Source organism: Hyperolius riggenbachi, chromosome 9 (assembly GCF_040937935.1).
Source record: "Hyperolius riggenbachi isolate aHypRig1 chromosome 9, aHypRig1.pri, whole genome shotgun sequence".
NCBI lineage: Eukaryota > Metazoa > Chordata > Amphibia > Anura > Hyperoliidae > Hyperolius > Hyperolius riggenbachi.
In genome coordinates, this window is record NC_090654.1 from 195,511,452 (window position 1) to 195,530,587 (window position 19,136).

The following is a 19,136-nucleotide window of genomic DNA, read 5'->3' on the forward strand; positions in this document are numbered from 1 at the left end:
GAGGACACTGAAGGGAAATGGCAAGCTTTTAAGCTTATTCTCAATCAATATTGTAGCATGTACATCCCATATGGAAACAAAATGTCTAGGAATAAAAAAGGCCTCTATGGATGAATAGAAAGGTTAGAGATAAAATGAAGGGGAAAAAATGCCTATAAGGTCCTAAAACAGGAGGGAACCAAGGCTGCATTAAGCAATTATAAGGAGTGCAATAAAAGTTGTATAAAAGAAATTAGGCTGGCAAAGATTGAAGCTGAAAATCAAATCGCTAGGGATATCAAATCTAACCCAAAGAAGTTTTCAAAGTACATCAACTCAAAAAAAAAGAAAGGTTGACTGTATTGGACTCCTAAAGGATGAGGCTGGGAACTCAATGGTGGATGACCAAGGTAAGGCAGAGTTATTAAATGCCTTCTTTGCTTCTGTCTTCACAAGGGAAACATCACTGTTGCAAATTACAGATGCAGAAGAGTCTCAATCTTCCAACTGTAATATTGACCTCTTGCCGACCGCGTCACGGCGATGGGCGTGGCCGCGGCGGCAGCCCCAGGACCGCCTAACGCCGATTGGCGTAAAGTCCTGGGGCTCTGTTTTGCAGGAGATCGCGCACGCATCTCCTGCTTGGGGGGCGGAGCTCCGCCACGCCTTCAGTCTCCGAGCAGCTATTGCAGCTCGGGAGACTGTTAGACGGCGTGATCGCTGTCTATTTACATGGTGCAGCGCTGCGATCAGCAGCAGCGCTGCACGGGGGACAAGAGAGCGATCAGCTCTCATAGGGTGAAGCCTATGAGAGCTGATCGCTATGATTGGCTGGCTGGGGGGGAGGGAGGGATATTAGGCAACACTAATATTTATTTTAAAAAAAATAAACATGGGGGGAGCGGTCAGACCCCACCAACAGAGAGCTCTGTTGGTGGGGAGAAGGGGGGGGGGATCACTTGTGTGCTATGTTGTGCGGCCCTGCAACTTGGCCTTAAAGCTGCAGTGGCCAATTTTACTAAAAATGGCCTGGTCACTAGGGGGGTTTAGCCCTGCAGTCCTCAAGGGGTTAAATACTTAATGCAGGAAGAAGTGAAGGCAAGAATAAACAAATTAAAAATAGACAAGGCACCTGGCCCGGATGGCATGCATCCTCGGATCCTAAGGGAATTAAGTTCAGTTATAGATAAAACCCTTTATCTTATCTTTTGTGACTCTCTTTCAACTGGCAGAGTCCCAGTGGATTGGCGTACAGCCCACGTTTTCCCATTGTTTAACCACTTGAGGACTGCAGGGCTAAACCCCCCTAGTGACCAGGCCATTTTTAGCAAAATTGGCCACTGCAGCTTTAAGGCCAAGCTGCAGGGCCGCACAACTCAGCACAGAAGTGATCCCCCCCCCCTTTTCTCCCCACCAACAGAGCTCTCTGTTGGTGGGGTCTGATCGCTCCCCCCATGTTTATTTTTTTAAAATAAATATTATTGTTTGTTGTTTTTCTTTAAAAACCTGTTTCTTTAAATTTCTTCCCTCCCTCCCTCCCTCCCCACAGCCAGCCAATTATGGCGATCGGCTGTCATAGGCTTCTGCCTATGAGAGCCGATCGCTCTCTTGTCCCCCATGGGGACAGCCGTGTCACACGGCTGTCCCCAGTGCAGCGCTGCTGCTCATCGCAGCGCTGCACCTAGTAAATAGACGGCGTGATCGCCGTCTAACAGTCTCCCGCTCCATGTCCAGGATTGATAACTCCATGTCCAGGATTGATACGGCCTTTGGCTCTAACCCCCTGCTGTCACAGGTGCAAAAAATTGAAATTCTTCCGGTCGGTATTTCAGACTAATTCTAAACCTAAAGACCGACTCTGGCGAGTCTCTCGATTCTTTGTCAATAATCAGGAGATCCGGCCCCGGATAGAGACCAACATCACTGAGTACTGGGACACCAATGCAAACACTGCCCCCGAAGGGGTGGTTTGGGACGCGGCTAAAGCAGTCATACGGGGACATTACACATCTGCCATTAAACAATACAAAGATAATACACGGGAAAAAACACGTCTACTAGAACAGAAAATGACAATAGCCGAGGCCCAGTACACTAGGACATCAAAAACAGAAGACTGGCAAAACTGGTACCAGCATATGCGACAATGGCGACTAGAAATGATCTCTTTGACTAAGGGCTCTCTGCTACACCAGTCTCAACGAATCTTCGAACAGGGGGAAAAAAACAGTAAAACACTGGCATGGTTAGCCAAAGAAGTAAATGGCAGCTCAGCTGTTCAGGCCATAAGGGGTGACCATGACATTATATTAACTGACCCCGAAGAAATTAATAATACCTTCATAAAATATTACCAGAAACTGTATTCCTCAAGAGCGCACTATACCACATATGAACTGCTAGAATACTTAGGTATGATAGACACCCCTTCCTTAGCGCCGGAGGATAGTCAGATCCTAGAGAAAGACATCACCATCAAAGAAGTCCGAATGGCAATATCTGGCCTTAACCAGTTCGCATTCAGTCGTTTTTCGCTTCATGCATCCGAACAATGTTCACCTCCCATTCATTAGCCTATAACTTTATTACTACTTATCACAATGAACTGATCTATATCTTGTTTTTTCCGCCACCAATTAGGCTTTCTTTGGGGGGTACATTTTACTAAGAGCCACTTTACTGTAAATGCATTTTAAAAGGAAGAATAAGAAGAAAACGGAAACAAATCATTATTTCTCACTTTTCGGCAATTATAGTTTTAAAATAATACATGCTTCCATAATTAAAACCCACGTATTGTATATGCCCATTTGTCCCGTTTATTACACCATTTAAATTATGTCCCTATCACAATGTATGGCGACAATATTTTATTTGGAAATAAAAGTGCATTTTTTCCGTTTTGCATTCATCACTATTTACAAGCTTATAATAAAAAAAAAAAAGAAATATTTCATCTTTACATAGATATTTAAAAAGTTTAGACCCTTAGGTAAATATTTGTGTTTTTTTTTTTTTTTTATTGTAATGTTTTTTTTTTTTTTTAATTAAACATTTTATGTGGGTATTTTTGGGAGGGTGGGATTGAAATTGTATTTTTTTTGTAAATATATGTGTATTTTTATTTTTATTTAACCTTTAGATGTAGTTTACTTTTTGGCCACAAGATGGCAGCCGTGAGTTGTTTACAGTGACGTCACTCTAAGCGTACCACGTACACTTAGAGCGACATAGGAAGCAGAAAAAGCGTAGCTTCCGAGAGAAGCTGTCGCTTTTTCTGCGGGGGAGAGGAATCAGTGATCGGGCACCGTTGCCCGATTCACTGATTCACTGGCTAACAAACCGCCGGCCGGGAGCGCGCGTGCACGCGCGCGATCGGCCGCGTGGACGCGCAGGAGCGCACATGGCTTCCTGGACGTGAGTTTCACGCCCAGGAATGTCAAATAGTTAAGCCGCAAAAATCCCCAGGTCCAGATGGACTACCCTCGGAGTTCTATCACGTATATAATGAAACCCTGGCCCCTAAACTCTGTAAACTGTTCAATAATGTCCTCAACGGTGACAACCTTCCCAGCTCCTTATCTGAAGCTATTATAATTGTTATACTGAAACCATTAAAAGATCCACATGAGTGTAGCTCATATAGACCAATTTCCCTTCTAAATGTGGACGCAAAAATCTTAGCAAAAATATTAGCTAACAGACTAAACCCAATCATCACCTCCCTGACACACTGCGATCAATCCGGGTTTATGCCCCACAAGGGCACGGATATTAACATACGTCGCCTTTTCACAAATATCTCCATCCCAGGCACAGGCTCTGGTAAACGGACTGTGGCTTCTCTTGACACCGAAAAAGCCTTTGATTCCATGGAATGGCCATACCTTTGGCATTTACTGTAACAATATGGCTTTGGACCGAGGTACATATCACTAATTAAAGCTCTATATCGCTCCCCCATAGCACGAATAAAAACGGGTGATGTGATTTCTGACGCTTTCAGATTACATAGAGGTACCCGTCAGGGCTGCCCCCGGTCACCCTACTTATTCTCTCTAGCCATAGAACCAATGGCCATACAGGTACGATCCTCTCCAGTAATCCAAGGTATACAAGTAGGTCCCATAGAAGAGCGTATCTCGCTCTATGCGGACGACACCTTTCTATATCTAGGAGACCCTGACTCCTCTTTAACAACTGCTTTAGAGATAATACAGACATTCGGTATGTATTCAGGACTCCGTATCAACAAAGACAAATCAGTTTTGATGCAGCTAGACCAATTTTCAACCATCGCGACTGACCCTCCCCTCAAATGGGTTAAAGAGTTTATGTATCTGGGGGTAAGAACAACAGCTCAGGTCTCAGACTTCCACACACTAAACGTACTTCCCATATTACACAAATTTAACCAGAAGATTGCTGTCTGGAAAAACCTTCCTCTTTCACTGATCGGACGTATTAACATTTTTAAAATGATATTCCTCCCAAAATTTCTATACATTTTCCGCCAAACTCCCACGATTATTCCTAAAAAATTCTTCCGTATCTTACACTCCTCCATAACCTCATTCATATGGCACAACCACCCTCCTAAAATAGCCTTATCCACTCTCCAACTACCAATGGAATATGGAGGCTTGGCCCTTCCAGATCTATATCTCTACTATTGTGCGGCGGTGTTGGTCTCTGTCCGGTGGTGGTTTGCGCAAGATACATACAATCCAGCGGTTACAGTCGAGGCAGCTAGACTAGGCTCCTACGAGCGTCTGACCCTGCTAGTCTTTAGAGGCACTACAAACGACGACAGAACTACTACTCCAATGGCGACAACGGCAAGGGTTTGGAGAGATATGATCAATCTTGTAGGGGGGGGGGGGGGGGGGCAAGCTACAATCTCCACATACTCCCCTTTGGGACAACCCCAATCTACCTCACTTTGTGGAAATCCCTGACCCGCTGTTGTGGGCTCAACATGGTATTAAGGCAATACACCACATAACAAAAGATGGGAAGCTCTACTCGTTTAACCAACTTAAACAAAGATATTCGCTTAAAAACAGCATGTTCTTTCGCTACCTCCAAATCCGCCATGCTTTTAGCTCTCAGTTTCCGGGAGACAGAATACCCAATTTAGAGTCCTGCCACTTGGAAACTACTCTGATGAGTAAATATCTCGACAAACCCTTATCAGTAATATATTATGAACTACTGAACACTGAAACGAAGGGATGGACTAAGTGTAAATCTAAATGGGACACTGATGTCCCCGACATAGACGCCCAAGACTGGGAAGACATTTTAGAGGAATACATTAAATTGCCCATATGCTCCAGGGATAGATTAGTTCAACTCAAGTTCTTACATAGAACGTACCTGACCCCCGTGCGTATGCATAACATCTCCGCTGCTAATACGGCTACGTGCTCAAAATGCAATCAAGAGGATGGCACGTTTATACATGTCTTCTGGTCATGTCCAGTTATTTCTCAATTTTGGGCTGAAGTATTTCAGATACTGAACACTATCTTAACCACCCAACTGGTGCAGACACCAAAACTAGCCTTACTGGGTATCCTTGGGGAAACCTCACTTAATAAACACGCTCAGTACCTAATCAAAATAGTTAACCTATATTCCCGCAAAGAAATCCTTAGGGTCTGGAAGGGAAATGTAGGCCCCTCAATCAATTTCCTTAAAAAATCCATTAATCAAGCCCTGACCCTATATAAACTGACCTACCTGAACAGGAACTGCCCATCCAAATTTGACAAAATCTGGTCCCCATGGATTAATAATATGGATACTACCTCGGAGACTCCCTCCTAAAAAGGACATATAGCCTCTACCCTTAAGATAGATACTATAACTAAATGACCATCGAGGCCTCCTTTATCCTTGGGGGGTGGGGGTGGTGGGTGGGGGGGGAGGGGGGGCGATCCGATAGTTCTTCCTTCTTTCTTTTTTTCTCTGCTCTTTCTCAAATCTTCTAACCTCTAATCTAATAAATTAACGTATGAAATGAAGCAGCAACCATCAGCTCAACCTGTACTAACTGAAGAATGGATGCTGTGATACCTCACTCCCGATCACCTAATATACCTATGATACGAGGCATCCTTGTTAAACCAACTGCTGAAATGTTTTCTGCCGCACTCTGACTGCAGCTGACTTCTAGCTAATTGCATATCTTACTGTATTAGATGTACAAGTTTGTTGGCCTACGGCCGTGTTATGTATGTAAAAAATTCAATAAAAATGATTTGTTAACAGTCTCCCGAGCGGCAATAGCCGCTCGGAGACTGAAGGCGGGGCGGAGCTCCGCCCTCCGAGCATGAGATGCGCGCGCACCATGCGCGCGATCTCATGCAAAACAGAGCCCCAGGACTTTACGCCAATTGGCGTTAGGCGGTCCTGGGGCTGCCGCCGCGGCCACGCCTACTGGCGTGACGCGGGCGGCAAAAGGTTAAGAAGGGCAAAAAATCTCCAGGAAATTATAGACCTGTAAGCTTAACATCAGTTGTATGCAAACTATTTGAGGGGTTACTAAAGCTGGCCATACACTAGGCCGATTCCCCGCCGATCGACAGCACATTCGATCACTGGGATCGAATCTGCTGTCACATCGTTCACGCTACACGCTAAATTTCGATCTATTTCGTCCCGAAATAGATCAATCATGTCGATCGCCCGCCGGTAGGGAGCCCGTCGCTAGCGGCGTTCGAGTGCCCGACGACCGATGCAATAGAGCGGCAATACATTACCTGCTCCGCCGGCGCGACTCCCCCCGGTCACCGCTGCTCAGTCTCCGGTCTGGTCTCCGGCAGGCTTCACTTCTTCCTGCCTGGCAGGAAGTTTAAACAGTAGAGGGCGCTCTACTGTTTAAACTTCCTGCCGGGCAGGAAGAAGTGAAGCATGCCAGACCCGGAGACCAGACCAGAGCGGAGAAGAAGCTGCGGGGACAGAGAGGGACTCGCGCCGGCCGGAACAGGTAATGTATGCGGGGGGGGGGGGGGGGGATTGAGCAGCGGCAGCACCACCACAGATTGTGAACCGTTTCAGGCTGAAATCGGTTCACAATCTGTTTGCGTAAGGCAGCCATACGATCCCTCTCTGATCAGATTCGATCAGAAAGGGATCTATCTGTTGGTTGAATCTGATGGCAAATCGACCAGTGTATGGCTACCTTAAAGGGAAGGTTCAGGGAGGGTGGGTAAAAAATAAAAATCAAATTCCACTTACCTGGGGCTTCCTCCAGCCTGTGGCAGGCAGGAGGTGCCCTCGCCGCCGCTCCGCAGGCTCCCGGTGGTGCGCCCGACCTGGCCAGGCCGGCTGCCAGGTCGGGCTCTTCTGCGCTCCAAGGCCCGGAACTTCTGCGCCCCACGCCGGCGCTCTGACGTCATCGGACGTCCTCCGGGCTCTACTGCGCATGCGCAGAACTACTACAGTAGAGCACGGAGGACGTCCGATGACGTCAGAGCGCCGGCGTGGGACGCAGAAGTTCCGGGCCTTGGAGCGCAGAAGAGCCCGACCTGGCAGCCGGCCTGGCCAGGTCGGGCGTGCCACCGGAGACCACCGGGAGCCTGCGGAGCGGCGGCGAGGGCACCTCCTGCCTGCCACGGGCTGGAGGAAGCCCCAGGTAAGTGGAATTTGATTTTTATTTTTTGCCCACCCTCCCTGAACCTTTCCTTTAAGAGATACTATACATGACTACATAGTAGAAAATAATCGTATTTCTCAGCATCAACATGGGTTTACTAAAGACAGGTCCTGTTTGACCAACATGCTCAGCTTTTATGAGGTAGTGAACGCTAATGTGGATATTGGGAATGCTATAGATGTGATATACTTGGACTTTGCAAAGGCCTGCGACACTGTTCCACACAAAAGTCTGGTGCAAAAGTTGAGGATGCAAGGACTGGGGAAGAGTCTGTGTGCATGGATAGGGAACTGGCTAATGGACAGAAAACAAAGAGTTGTGGTCAATGGATCATACTCAAAATGGGTGACTGTTAGCCGTGAGGTCCCACAGGGGTCTGTACTGGGTCCAGTGCTCTTCAGTTTATATATGAATGACCTAGTAGATGCAGTAGTAAGCAATGTTGCTATTTTTGCAGATGATACAAAATTGTGCAGAATCATCAACTCTCTGGAAGATAGGGACATATTGCAACAGGATCTGGATAGGATGGCTATATGGGCACATAAATGGCAGATGAAATTCAATGTTGAAAAATGTAAAGTCATGCATTTTGGTCGTACCAATAGTCTAGCACCATACAAAATAAATGGGATACAGTTGGGGACATCAAACTTGGAGAAGGACTTAGGAGTACTCATCGACAAGAAGTTAAATAATCATACTCAATGCCAAGCCGCTGCAGCTAAAGCTAACAAAATTTTGGGATGCATTAAAAGGTAAATAAAAACTTGAGATGCTAGCATAATATTTCCCCTGTTTAACTCTCTAGTAAGGCCACATCTGGAATATGGAATTCAGTTCTGGGCACCACATTACAGGAAAGATATTGCAGTTTTAGAGCAGGTGCAGGGACGAGCAACAAAATTGATGTGGGATGGAAGGTCTCAATTACCAAGAAAGGTTAGATACACTGGGTTTATTTAGTCTAGAGAAAAAAGACGCCTTAGAGGGGATCTAATTAACATGTATAAATACGTCAGAGGGCAATATAAAAGCTTGGCGGATGAGATTTTTGTCCCTAGGCCTTCTCAAAGGACTAGAGGACATGATCTGTGCATGGAGGAAAAACGTTTTAGACATTTAGGAAAGGATTCTTTACAGTAAGAGTGATTAAGATGTGGAATGCATTGCCACAGGAAGTAGTTATGGCAAATTCTATACCTGCATTTAAAGGGGGCTTAGATGCTTTCCTTGCGTTGAAAGACATCCATGGCTACAATTACTAGGTAATGCCTAATGTTGATCCAGGGATTTTATCTGATTGCCATCAGGAGTCGGGAAGGAATTTTTCCCCTTTGGGGCTAATTGGACCATGCCTTGTAAGGGTGTTTCGCCTTCCTCTGGATCAACAGGGAAATGTGAGGGGGCGTGCTGGTGTTGTCCTTTGTTCTCTGGTTGAACTCGATGGACGTATGTTTTTTTTCAACCCAAATAACTATGTAACTATGAGATAAAGAATAATATATTTTTTTCTTTCTTAAATCCCCCAGTTTTAGCTGAAAAGGTATTCATGTCTCAGGTGAGTGACAGACCGGGCTGTCCACACAAACTGTATCCTGGGCACTATAAAAAGGACATGCCTCATTAGCATTGTGGTCAGTCACAGTGGATCTGATGTACAATCTGCTGTGTGCATCCGCTTCTCTATGACAAGTCCATTTTCTGTGCTGTGTCCATAAAGTTGGACTGTAGAGGACCGTTTTTCACTAACAGCAGAGAAAACTGCCTTCTCTGAATGGATCCTATAAATAATATTTAACATGAGATCCGTGAACATGTTTGTTTTCCTGTTGGTGTCCATTATGGGAAACTGACCAATTTGTAGTGTAGCGTGACATTTTTGGAGGCGACACACATATTTTCTTCCATTTCGAATTGTGTCTGAAACCACGCGATATAGCACACGCATGCATGGTGTGCAATAACATGCATACATGACTATGTCAGTATGAACAAGGTCTAAACCCAAAACTTGTTCCCAAGTGTCATGGCTGGTGTAAAGATGTACCTAACCCTGCCACAAACATGAACAGAAACTATATGAAGCATTGATACTGCCCAAAGAAGGAGGTAAAATAAAGGGGGCTCTGCCACGGGCATGAAGCAGATGCTGCCCAGCCCATCCATGCGCCTGTACTCTCGCTACCTGCTGTGCATGTGTGGGTGGTCTCTGGCTTTACATGCAATCCTCAGCGCTGATGTGTCACCCACTCCTGCTGCTACAGCCTGAAGTCACCCAGTGCTCCATGGGTATACAGTGTCCACCACCAAAGGACAATCAATAATACAATAACATTTCAATAGCGCTTTTCTCCCATAGGACTTAAAGCACTCACGCTCTCTCAGATTCAGTAATTGGTAGTAGGATGAAGTATTAGGTTTAAAGTAGCAGGCCAGGCTTAGTAGAGTTTCTGCCACAGGGGGTTACACTTTTATTTCCACAATCTGCATACATTAAAAACAAATACACTTACATTGTGGGTCCATCCCCTGATGACGGCATAGCGCCGAAACCTGTAGGGAAGGAGAGATTGGCTATCTCGATTTAACCACCTATATGTGATAAGGTGCACTTGATATTACTCAGTGCAGAAACCTTATAGGCAAATTTATGCAGTACGGGTCATTTGCATGGACCCACAATGTAAGTGTATTTGTATTTAATGTATGCAGATTGTGGAAATAAAAGTGTAACCCCCTGTGGCAGAAACTCTACTAAGCCTGGCCTATTGTTTGTCCTTTGGTGGTGGACACTGTATACCTATTGAGCACTGGGTGACTGCAGGCTGTAGCAGCAGGAGTGGGTGACAGCGCTAAGGATTGCACTGGGTGACTGCAGGCTGTAGCAGCAGGAGTGGGTGACACAGCGCTGAGGATTGCACTGGGTGACTGCAGGCTGTAGCAGCAGGAGTGGGTGACACAGCGCTGAGGATTGCACTGGGTGACTGCAGGCTGTAGCAACAGGAGTGGGTGACACAGCGCTGAGGATTGCACTGGGTGACTGCAGGCTGTAGCAGCAGGAGTGGGTGACACAGCGCTAAGGATTGCACTGGGTGACTGCAGGCTGTAGCAGCAGGAGTGGGTGACAGCGCTGAGGATTGCACTGGGTGACTGCAGGCTGTAGCAGCAGGAGTGGGTGACACAGCGCTAAGGATTGCACTGGGTGACTGCAGGCTGTAGCAGCAGGAGTGGGTGACAGCGCTGAGGATTGCACTGGGTGACTGCAGGCTGTAGCAGCAGGAGTGGGTGACACAGCGCTGAGGATTGCACTGGGTGACTGCAGGCTGTAGCAGCAGGAGTGGGTGACACATCAGCGCTGAGGATTGCATGTACACTTTCTACGGTTCGAATTTGTGGAGTGGCGTGAACCTCCGGCAGCTAATTTTTATTTTGTGTGGAGCGCTCGATAACCCTTTTGCAACATGGTCTCTGGCTTTATTACAGCCACTGTCACAAGCAGAGGTTAAAGTGGACCTGAACTTCAGACTTCCTCTCTGCACTAAAAGATAGAAACAGCATAATAACCTTAACATAAAAACATTTATTTGTTACAGCTGATACAATTCCTGCTTTAATGGAAGCAGACAAAGGGTTAACATCCTGTGTTTTCAAATTAGCTGCTCTGCTGAGGCAGCCAGCTGACGCAGCTGAGAGATTAAATTAGAACTTGTTATTGGTCACCGATGAGGGGGAATTAGACAGGCTAAACTCTAAACACATACAGGGTGCATTTCTCAATGTTTTCCTTCTGTCCTGTGAAATCGTTCACATTCACTTTAAACACATTTCTACTTCCAGAATAAAATAGGCTCCACTCAATAATGCATCACACGGTTTTTAAACTTTAAAAGATTTTTTTTTATTACTTAGAAATGCAGTTATATACATAGAACAATTCAAATTAAATTACTTTGTACAAATATTAAAATATTATCTTCAGCCCCACAGCAATGTCCAAGTTGACAGTCAGAGCAGAGGAAATAAAGCTGTGATTTATTTATAACATATCTTTCTGGCACCAGAAGGGTTCCCCAGCCCTGTACACAGGCATGCAGTGCCCATATACTGTACAACACAAGGTGACTGCCACACAGGCAATGGACACTAGGAAGACGGTATAGAGGATAGACTGCCATTGTAGTGGTTAACTACAGTCATTCTTCATGCAATGCCCAGGGCAGTAACCACAATGCTTAGATAGTGGGTATAAATCTGAACTTCCTGATATACGTTAGCGGGTCCTGTTGGAGCCCATATAGAACAAAGAAATAAACCACACACAAAAAAAAAAAGAAATGGAAAGACCCCACAAAGTAAAGTCAAGCCTTGGTTATAGTTGCAGAGGAGCCGGGTTATTGGTATTTACAAACTAGTGAATGATTGTGCAGCTCTTACAAATAATGCTGAGAAAATATTGCACTTCAGATTACAGAGAAGGAAATCTAGAGGCAAGTTGTACACAGTGGAAAAAGGCAATCTGATACCCAACAGCTGGGGGAGCTACAGCTGCAAGCATGCTCTGGTGATGTGTCTGACGGGGCATGCTGGGAATTTTAGCTCCCCGGCAGTTATTAAGTTTCAGGCTACACAATCCTAATGTAAAGAAAGGTGAATGTGGCACCATGTATACCAGCAGTGCTCAACTCCAGTCCTCAAATGCTTTAAACAATGTATTTTTACATTTCTAAAAACATTTAAAACGTTTGGGATGCGGTGGTGGACCAGCCAACCCAAAAACAGACCAAAGTACTGTCGATTAAAGTTTTAGACAATTTATTTGCATACTCCTAAGACAGTTGTCTTAGGAGTATGCAAATAAATTGCCTAAAACTTTAATCGACAGTACTGTGGTCTGTTTTTGGGTTGGCTGGTCCACCACCGCATCCCGAACGTTTTAAATGTTTTTAGTGATTTTTATCCTACTGGCGCCTCTGTACATCTCTACATATCAAGCTATCCATCCTTGGTGGAAGGGTGTTACACCCTCTTCTTCCCCTATCTCCAGAGAGCGACGTTTTAATCCTGAGTGGGGACAGGCTTGTTCTCCCCACCTGCCTTTCCAGTGGTTGCCTTGGAGGTAACCTGGGTCTGTAAGTATATTACTTACGTTTCATCTACTCTTACCCATCTTCCAGTACATACTACACTATATTGGGCTCTCTGTTTTCTTCTTCATATTTTTACATTTCCTTTGTAGACCCATAGTAAAATTAGCTAGCAATAATGGGCAGATTCGAACAAGAGACAAATCTCTCGCTAATCGAATCTCAGAGAAATTTGTCGGCTGCCCATACACCACAGGCTGATTTCCTACCAACTTCATACTGAAATCGTTCTGAAATTGGCCTTGTGACGCCGCAGCCACCCCCTACCTCCCCCCTAATGTGCCTCCCAGTGCACTATACATTATTTGTCCGTGGTTACTGCTTCTCCGCTGGCTCTGGGCGCAGTCCTTCGTCTATACACGCGCCCCACTTGGTTGCTGGAGTAACAGGGGGGTGTGTGACGTCACACACGCACCACACGTATGCCGGCAACCACGTGGGGCCCATGTTTGGACGAAGGACTGTGCTCGGAGCCAACGGAGGAAAAGCAGCAACCACGGACAAGTAATGTAAAGTGCACTGGGGGGCACATTACAAATTAGGGGGACATAGTCAGGTGTCCGTTGTGTTTGTCACTTGTCCCGATATCGCTCACAGTTACCACTGCACACCTGATTGAGTAAGTGGTTTCACAGTCGATCGGCTTGTACTTGGCGGCCCCAATTTTCATCCGATTCCAATTATAATGGAATCAGATGGTCGATCAGACGGGCAAGTCGCCTGATGTACGGCCACCTTAAGAACCCAGCACCTTCTTGCAGTTTTCTCTACAACACAACTCAAACAAAAAAGGTTAATCTGTGTCCCAACCTAAACATCCTACTCTGCTACAGAATGCTTCATTGACCTCCCGAGGGACAACCTTTTACAAAAGAGGCCATCAGTAGGTTGGAAACCATTTACTGTTCTGAGCAGCCTCCATGAAAACCACTACATAAACACCAGGTGATTATTAGTTGCCACCATTTAAAGAGACTATAAAGCTATAAAATATACACGGCATGTAGCGTGTTCTGACTTCCCGGGGTGGGTTTTGTGTTACTCAGCCTTCAAGACCCTCCGTGTAGCCACTTCTGGTATTGAGCCCCACCCCCTTATAAACGATTGCCATAGCACTGTCTGTATTGGAGATAATGAGTGCCAAAGAAGGAATGGTGACGCCGCTGGTGGAGGCTACAGATGAGGCAGCAGATGAGATGTGGCTATTTAAGTTACTAATTAATGCATTTGTTCCCTTGCTTTTTATTTAGTACACATTTAGGACTGGAGCTAAACACAACTGTTGTAAACCCCCGCTGCGAGTGAAGGCAGTCATTTTATATTAAATTCAACCTATTGGTGCATCAGAAAGTTGTCCATTCCTGTCTCTGCACTTCCCTTAGCTAAAGTGTCCTAAAATGGACCGACCTCACAAAATGGCTGCCTCCACTACGTATATATCTGACAGGCTCGCTTTAAAAAGTGCATCTTACTAGTGAACTGATATTTCTCTTAAGGCAGGGGACACACTTGTCTTTCAGTTTTCTGCACGCCACTTGTGTTTGTATGCAGAAAAACGCGCTCATTTTTCACAGCAGCTAATGTAATTGATAGGAAAAACTGACAAAATGTGCAGAACTATCCTGCAGGATGCCAGTTTTTTTTCCTGCGCACGCAAAACACATTAAGTATGAACTAGCCCATTGATTAACATTAGTTCTCAATTCTGTGCAGAAAACGCACACAAAAACAGTCAATTGTGTCCCCTGCCTCAGATGTAAATAATACGCTGTTGTGCGTTCAGACCTTAGAGCACCCTGTAAAGTGTTCAATTTATTTTATAAACAGGACAAGAAAATGCATAATGTACAGCTTTACCTACCAGCCAATAGCAAATGGTTTTCAGACTGAGGTTCTAATGCTCTAAAGCTGCAGGTTATGCAGGTTCCCTGTTGAAAAAATGATCTATGGAGGCAGGTGTGCTTTAAGCCTCACTGCAACAGTGACGTTTATGAACAACCCAAATAAAAAAAATAGAATTAAAAAAAAAGGCCCCAAAAGCATTCAGACTGCAACGCAAAAACATGTACACTCATATATACACACGCTCAAAAAAGCATGCACACATACATAAGATGATTATGTAGGTGTGCATGTGGCATTAGTCTCGTAGTAAATGAAATATACACACACTCTCCGATACACACTTTTAAGACTCCAATCTCCCTTCTCAGTTAGTCACTCCTTATACTCAGCCCTGCTGCCATCTCCTATGTCTTCTGCTCCCCTTTCCTGTGTAGCCTGATACACTCAGTGCTCATTCCATTGGGCCCCTGGTCAATTTATTGAACAGGATGGACCTTTAGGTCTTTCAAGCACAGATAATTAGGACAACTCTTGTACTGTGTTTCATACCTCCTAACTAACACTCATATCCAATTCCTGCCATCACCTCTGCACTTTGACCTTTCTGGGAAAGGGCATCCTCAGTAAGGCTACGGTGTTGGTGGCAGTAGATCATAAAATTACAACTTGGAACAAGGATGGGAGGATCCACTCCTCAGACATGGTGCATGCTGCCTTTAGCATTTCCCAGCTTCTAATTATAAAACTTTCTGCGCCAAGTGGTTAAAAAGAAAGAATTACGGAATATCAAATTGGGGGTGAATACAGCCGTTTAGTCCATTCACTAGTTACTATCCCACTTCCCAAGTATGTACCATCTCATTCATGCCAAACATTGTGGTCTGTGTTTACTGGGGATTTCGGATTTGACTACGTTTTAAAATGTTACTCAACATTAGATCGAGTCTGACCTGGGAGCAATGTTTTTATTAGATGCAATAAATGCCATCATCACATTGTACATCTAAAGTAAAACCAGTTTCCAATTTTGAAAATCTCTACCTCAGAAAACCATCCCACATAGCCTAAATTTAGAAATGGTACAATTTAGAAATCTTTTAAATGCTTGTATTTTGTTGGCATAGCGACAGTCAGATGACGGCCACTTCAGGAACGGAGGAGTGACAACATCTCTCAGGTTAGACCGGGCTCCTCACCTGCATTCTTTGCCTTACAGGAGGGGGGCACAATCCAGACTAACTGTAGTGGACCTGAGCCAGAGACAGGCTGGCCAAACAGGACTATGTGCGACAGCTGCCATCATGTAAAGGCGGATACTCTGACAAAATACAGGTCTTTAAAATATTTGATTAGATTACCTAATTGTTCCTGAAAGGTTTACCTTTACATATGATGGATCAATCTAAATGTTAAAGTGAACCTGTGTCCAAATAATGCCCACCCATTTCTCACATGGGAGCAGCTTTCTGAGAAAGGAAGAGGTGGTCAGGGGCCCATTTCTCATTGTATGAACAGTTGGCTACAGTTTGATTTAGAGCTCTGGATATCGGAAGCAAAACTTGAAGAAAATTCTATAATGTAAGCCAGCACCACAAGGTGTGCACTTGACACCATCCATCATGGTAGTACTGAAGGCTGCTCACTTGTTGCTCATAGGAATTCAGATTTAAGCCTCTGAAGAAAACTAATCATCGTTATTCAAACAAACCTGTAATAAGGCTCAACAGTAGGAAGTCTCTGGATGGTCCAGAGGATTCCCAGATGCTCTCTGAGCCCTCAGTTCCTGGACAGGATCCTCTTCACCTTCTGGCTGGGCTCCCAGCTGTGGTCTAGCATATCCAAACTGGGCTGAGTAAGGTCCATGCATGCTGAGTAGGACAAAGCCGCTTGTGCATGGTTTCTTTCCTCCATGCATGAGAGCTTCATACTGGACATACACAGACCTTACTTGCACAAACCCTCTTTGAATGCACTCATCCACTACAAACCTATCCTACTGGTGCAAATCAGATATAGAGGGACCCTGTGCTGGAACAGTGGGGCTGCAGGAGAATCCAGGAAACCTCAGGACCATTCAGAGGCTTCCTACTAGTAAAGTTTCTTTCCTTTTTTTTTTTTAATCGCTTCAGGTTCCAAATATAAAACTATTTCCAAAGGAAAACGTCAGCAAGGAGCAGCAACAATAGACTTCATCTGACTGTAATGCTAAAAGCAGATTGGTTGCTAAGCATTAATATACAACAATGACCAGTGGAAAACCTCCAATGTAAAACAGCAACCAGTCTGAGAAGTGGTCCAGCCTCGAGGGTGTCTGATAGTATCCTTGTTCAGGGATGCTTGAGAAGACAGTGAATATTGCACTGGACAATGCATTTTGTTGCCACCTGAATCAGATGACTTAACCTGAGACAAGGGTCTTCTCTTTAGTCATGTAAATATACCGCATGGACCCGACAGTGTCTTACAGAGATCCACAGTTATATCTGTATGTGCTGGAAAGTACAATGAAGGCATGGATATAGTATGTATGGGAGAAGTGCCAGATAATGTATGATCCAGCACATATCACAGGAGTATTCGCATATCTGTATATAGATTATAGCATAACACATACATAATTAATAGAGTTGTACACCTCTGCAAGCAAGGCTCAGACAGTCTGCTCCTGGGACTCTGCCCCGGGGAACAGGGTGTCTGGGCTTACTGGGTTGGCGGGGATGGGGGAGGCACATGTCAGCTCCAGCGTTCCTGACAGTACAGGAAGTGCAGAGCAGGAAGATTGCAGGGATCCCGCAGGGTTGAGTGAGGTGTCACAGGTCTTCAAGCTTCTTTCAGCAGAGGGATGTCTGGGAGGAGACAACAACAAGAAGACATTAGAAGAAATCATCATGTATTGTTTCCAACTTGCTATTGTGCTGGTTGATCTGAAGCTGTCCACACTTACACACTTCTTTTTGGTCATGGGTGGCACAGCCTGCAAAATATTTGTCCATGCTCTATTGCGACCACAATACTTCAATGCAGGCAGGTCCCACCATTCACGTTGTGAAATAATAAAGGACAATTAAAGTGAGAAGGATATGAAGGTTGCCGTATTTATTTCCTTTTAAACAATGCACATGTCCAACCTGTCCAGCTGCTCATTTGTCTCAAATACTTTAAGTCATAAAACCTGAAAAAGTTTGTGCAGATCTGAAGTTTCTGACTGATGCTGTAAATAAAGCATCAGTCCATCATTGCGAGTAGCTCCACTCACTGCCAGGGACTCCCGCGCCAACCAGCAGGTGCAATTACAAATGTCTACAGCGTGCCTGAGACCATTTCAGCCACTTCAACCAGGTGAGACCTTTCCTAATGGGCACTGCCCCCATACAGATAGAAACCAAAATGTGTAGTTTTTTTGTCATTCCTGCCAGGCAACTGGAATTGTTTCAAAGGAAACAAATACGGCAGCCCCCGTGTGTTTCTCACTTCAGGTGTCCTTAAAATGGACCCAAACCAAACTTTTTTATTCAAAATATTTAGTTGCACCACTCTGACACATACAAAGATAAATAAACACTCCTTCAAGCCTATGAGCATTTCAGTGCATGCTTTACACCCTTCTCTTTTCATAACTAGGGTTATACAGGTGGCAGCCATTAGCAATTCCTCCTTTGCTGGACACCATCTACTCCACCAGTTTGCCGGATTCTGTCCCGGCAATATGAAAGGAAGGGAGGGGTTCCTCCAATAAATGTAAAATATTGTATATTTGTCGTCATGCAGCTGAAAAAAGGCTGCGATTTATTATTATAATTTAGAAAATAGATTTTATTTCTGAAATCTTGTATTTGTAATTTGGGTCCACTTTAACTATTTGACGTTCCTGGACGTGAAACTCACATCCAGGAAGCCATGTGCGCTCCTGCGCGTTCCCGCGGCTGATCGCGCGTGTGCACGCGTGCTCCCGGCCCGCGGTTTGTTAGCCAGCGAATCAGTGTATCGGGCAACGGTGCCCGATCACTGATTCCTCTCCCCCGCAGAAAAAGCGACAGCTTCTCTCGGAAGCTACGCTTTTTCTGTTCCCCTACGTCGCTCTAAGCGTACGTGTTACGCTTAGAGTGACGTCACTGTAAACAAACTCATGGCCTGCCATCTTGTGGCCAAATAGTAAACTACAGCTAAATGTTAAATAAAAATAAAAATACACATATTTACAAAAAAAAATACAATTTAAATCCCACCCTCCAAAAAATACCCACATAAAATGTTTAATTAAAAAAAAAAAAAAATACATTACAATAAAAAAAAAAAAACACAAATTTATCTAAGGGTCTAAACACTTTAAATATCTATGTAAAGTTGAAATATTTCAATTTTTTTTATTATAAGCTTGTAAATAGTGATGAATGCAAAACGGAAAAAATGCACTTTTATTTCCAAATAAAATATTGTCACCATACATTATGATAGGGACATAATTTAAACGGTGTAATAACCGGGACAAATGGGCATATACA

At 44.6% G+C, this 19,136-nt stretch overlaps 1 protein-coding gene across 1 annotated transcript in view; it reads right to left on the reverse strand.

Annotated features, from left to right (window-relative positions):
* Positions 1-12,525: 12,525 nt before the first annotated feature.
* Positions 12,526-19,136, reverse strand: part of SUSD6 (sushi domain containing 6) — a 29,847-nt gene continuing 23,236 nt past the window's right edge. The window contains exon 5 of the mRNA XM_068253835.1: positions 12,526-17,480. Coding sequence (XP_068109936.1) covers positions 17,455-17,480 — 26 coding nt within the window. The 3' untranslated portion in view covers positions 12,526-17,454. The remainder of the gene's footprint in view (positions 17,481-19,136) is intronic.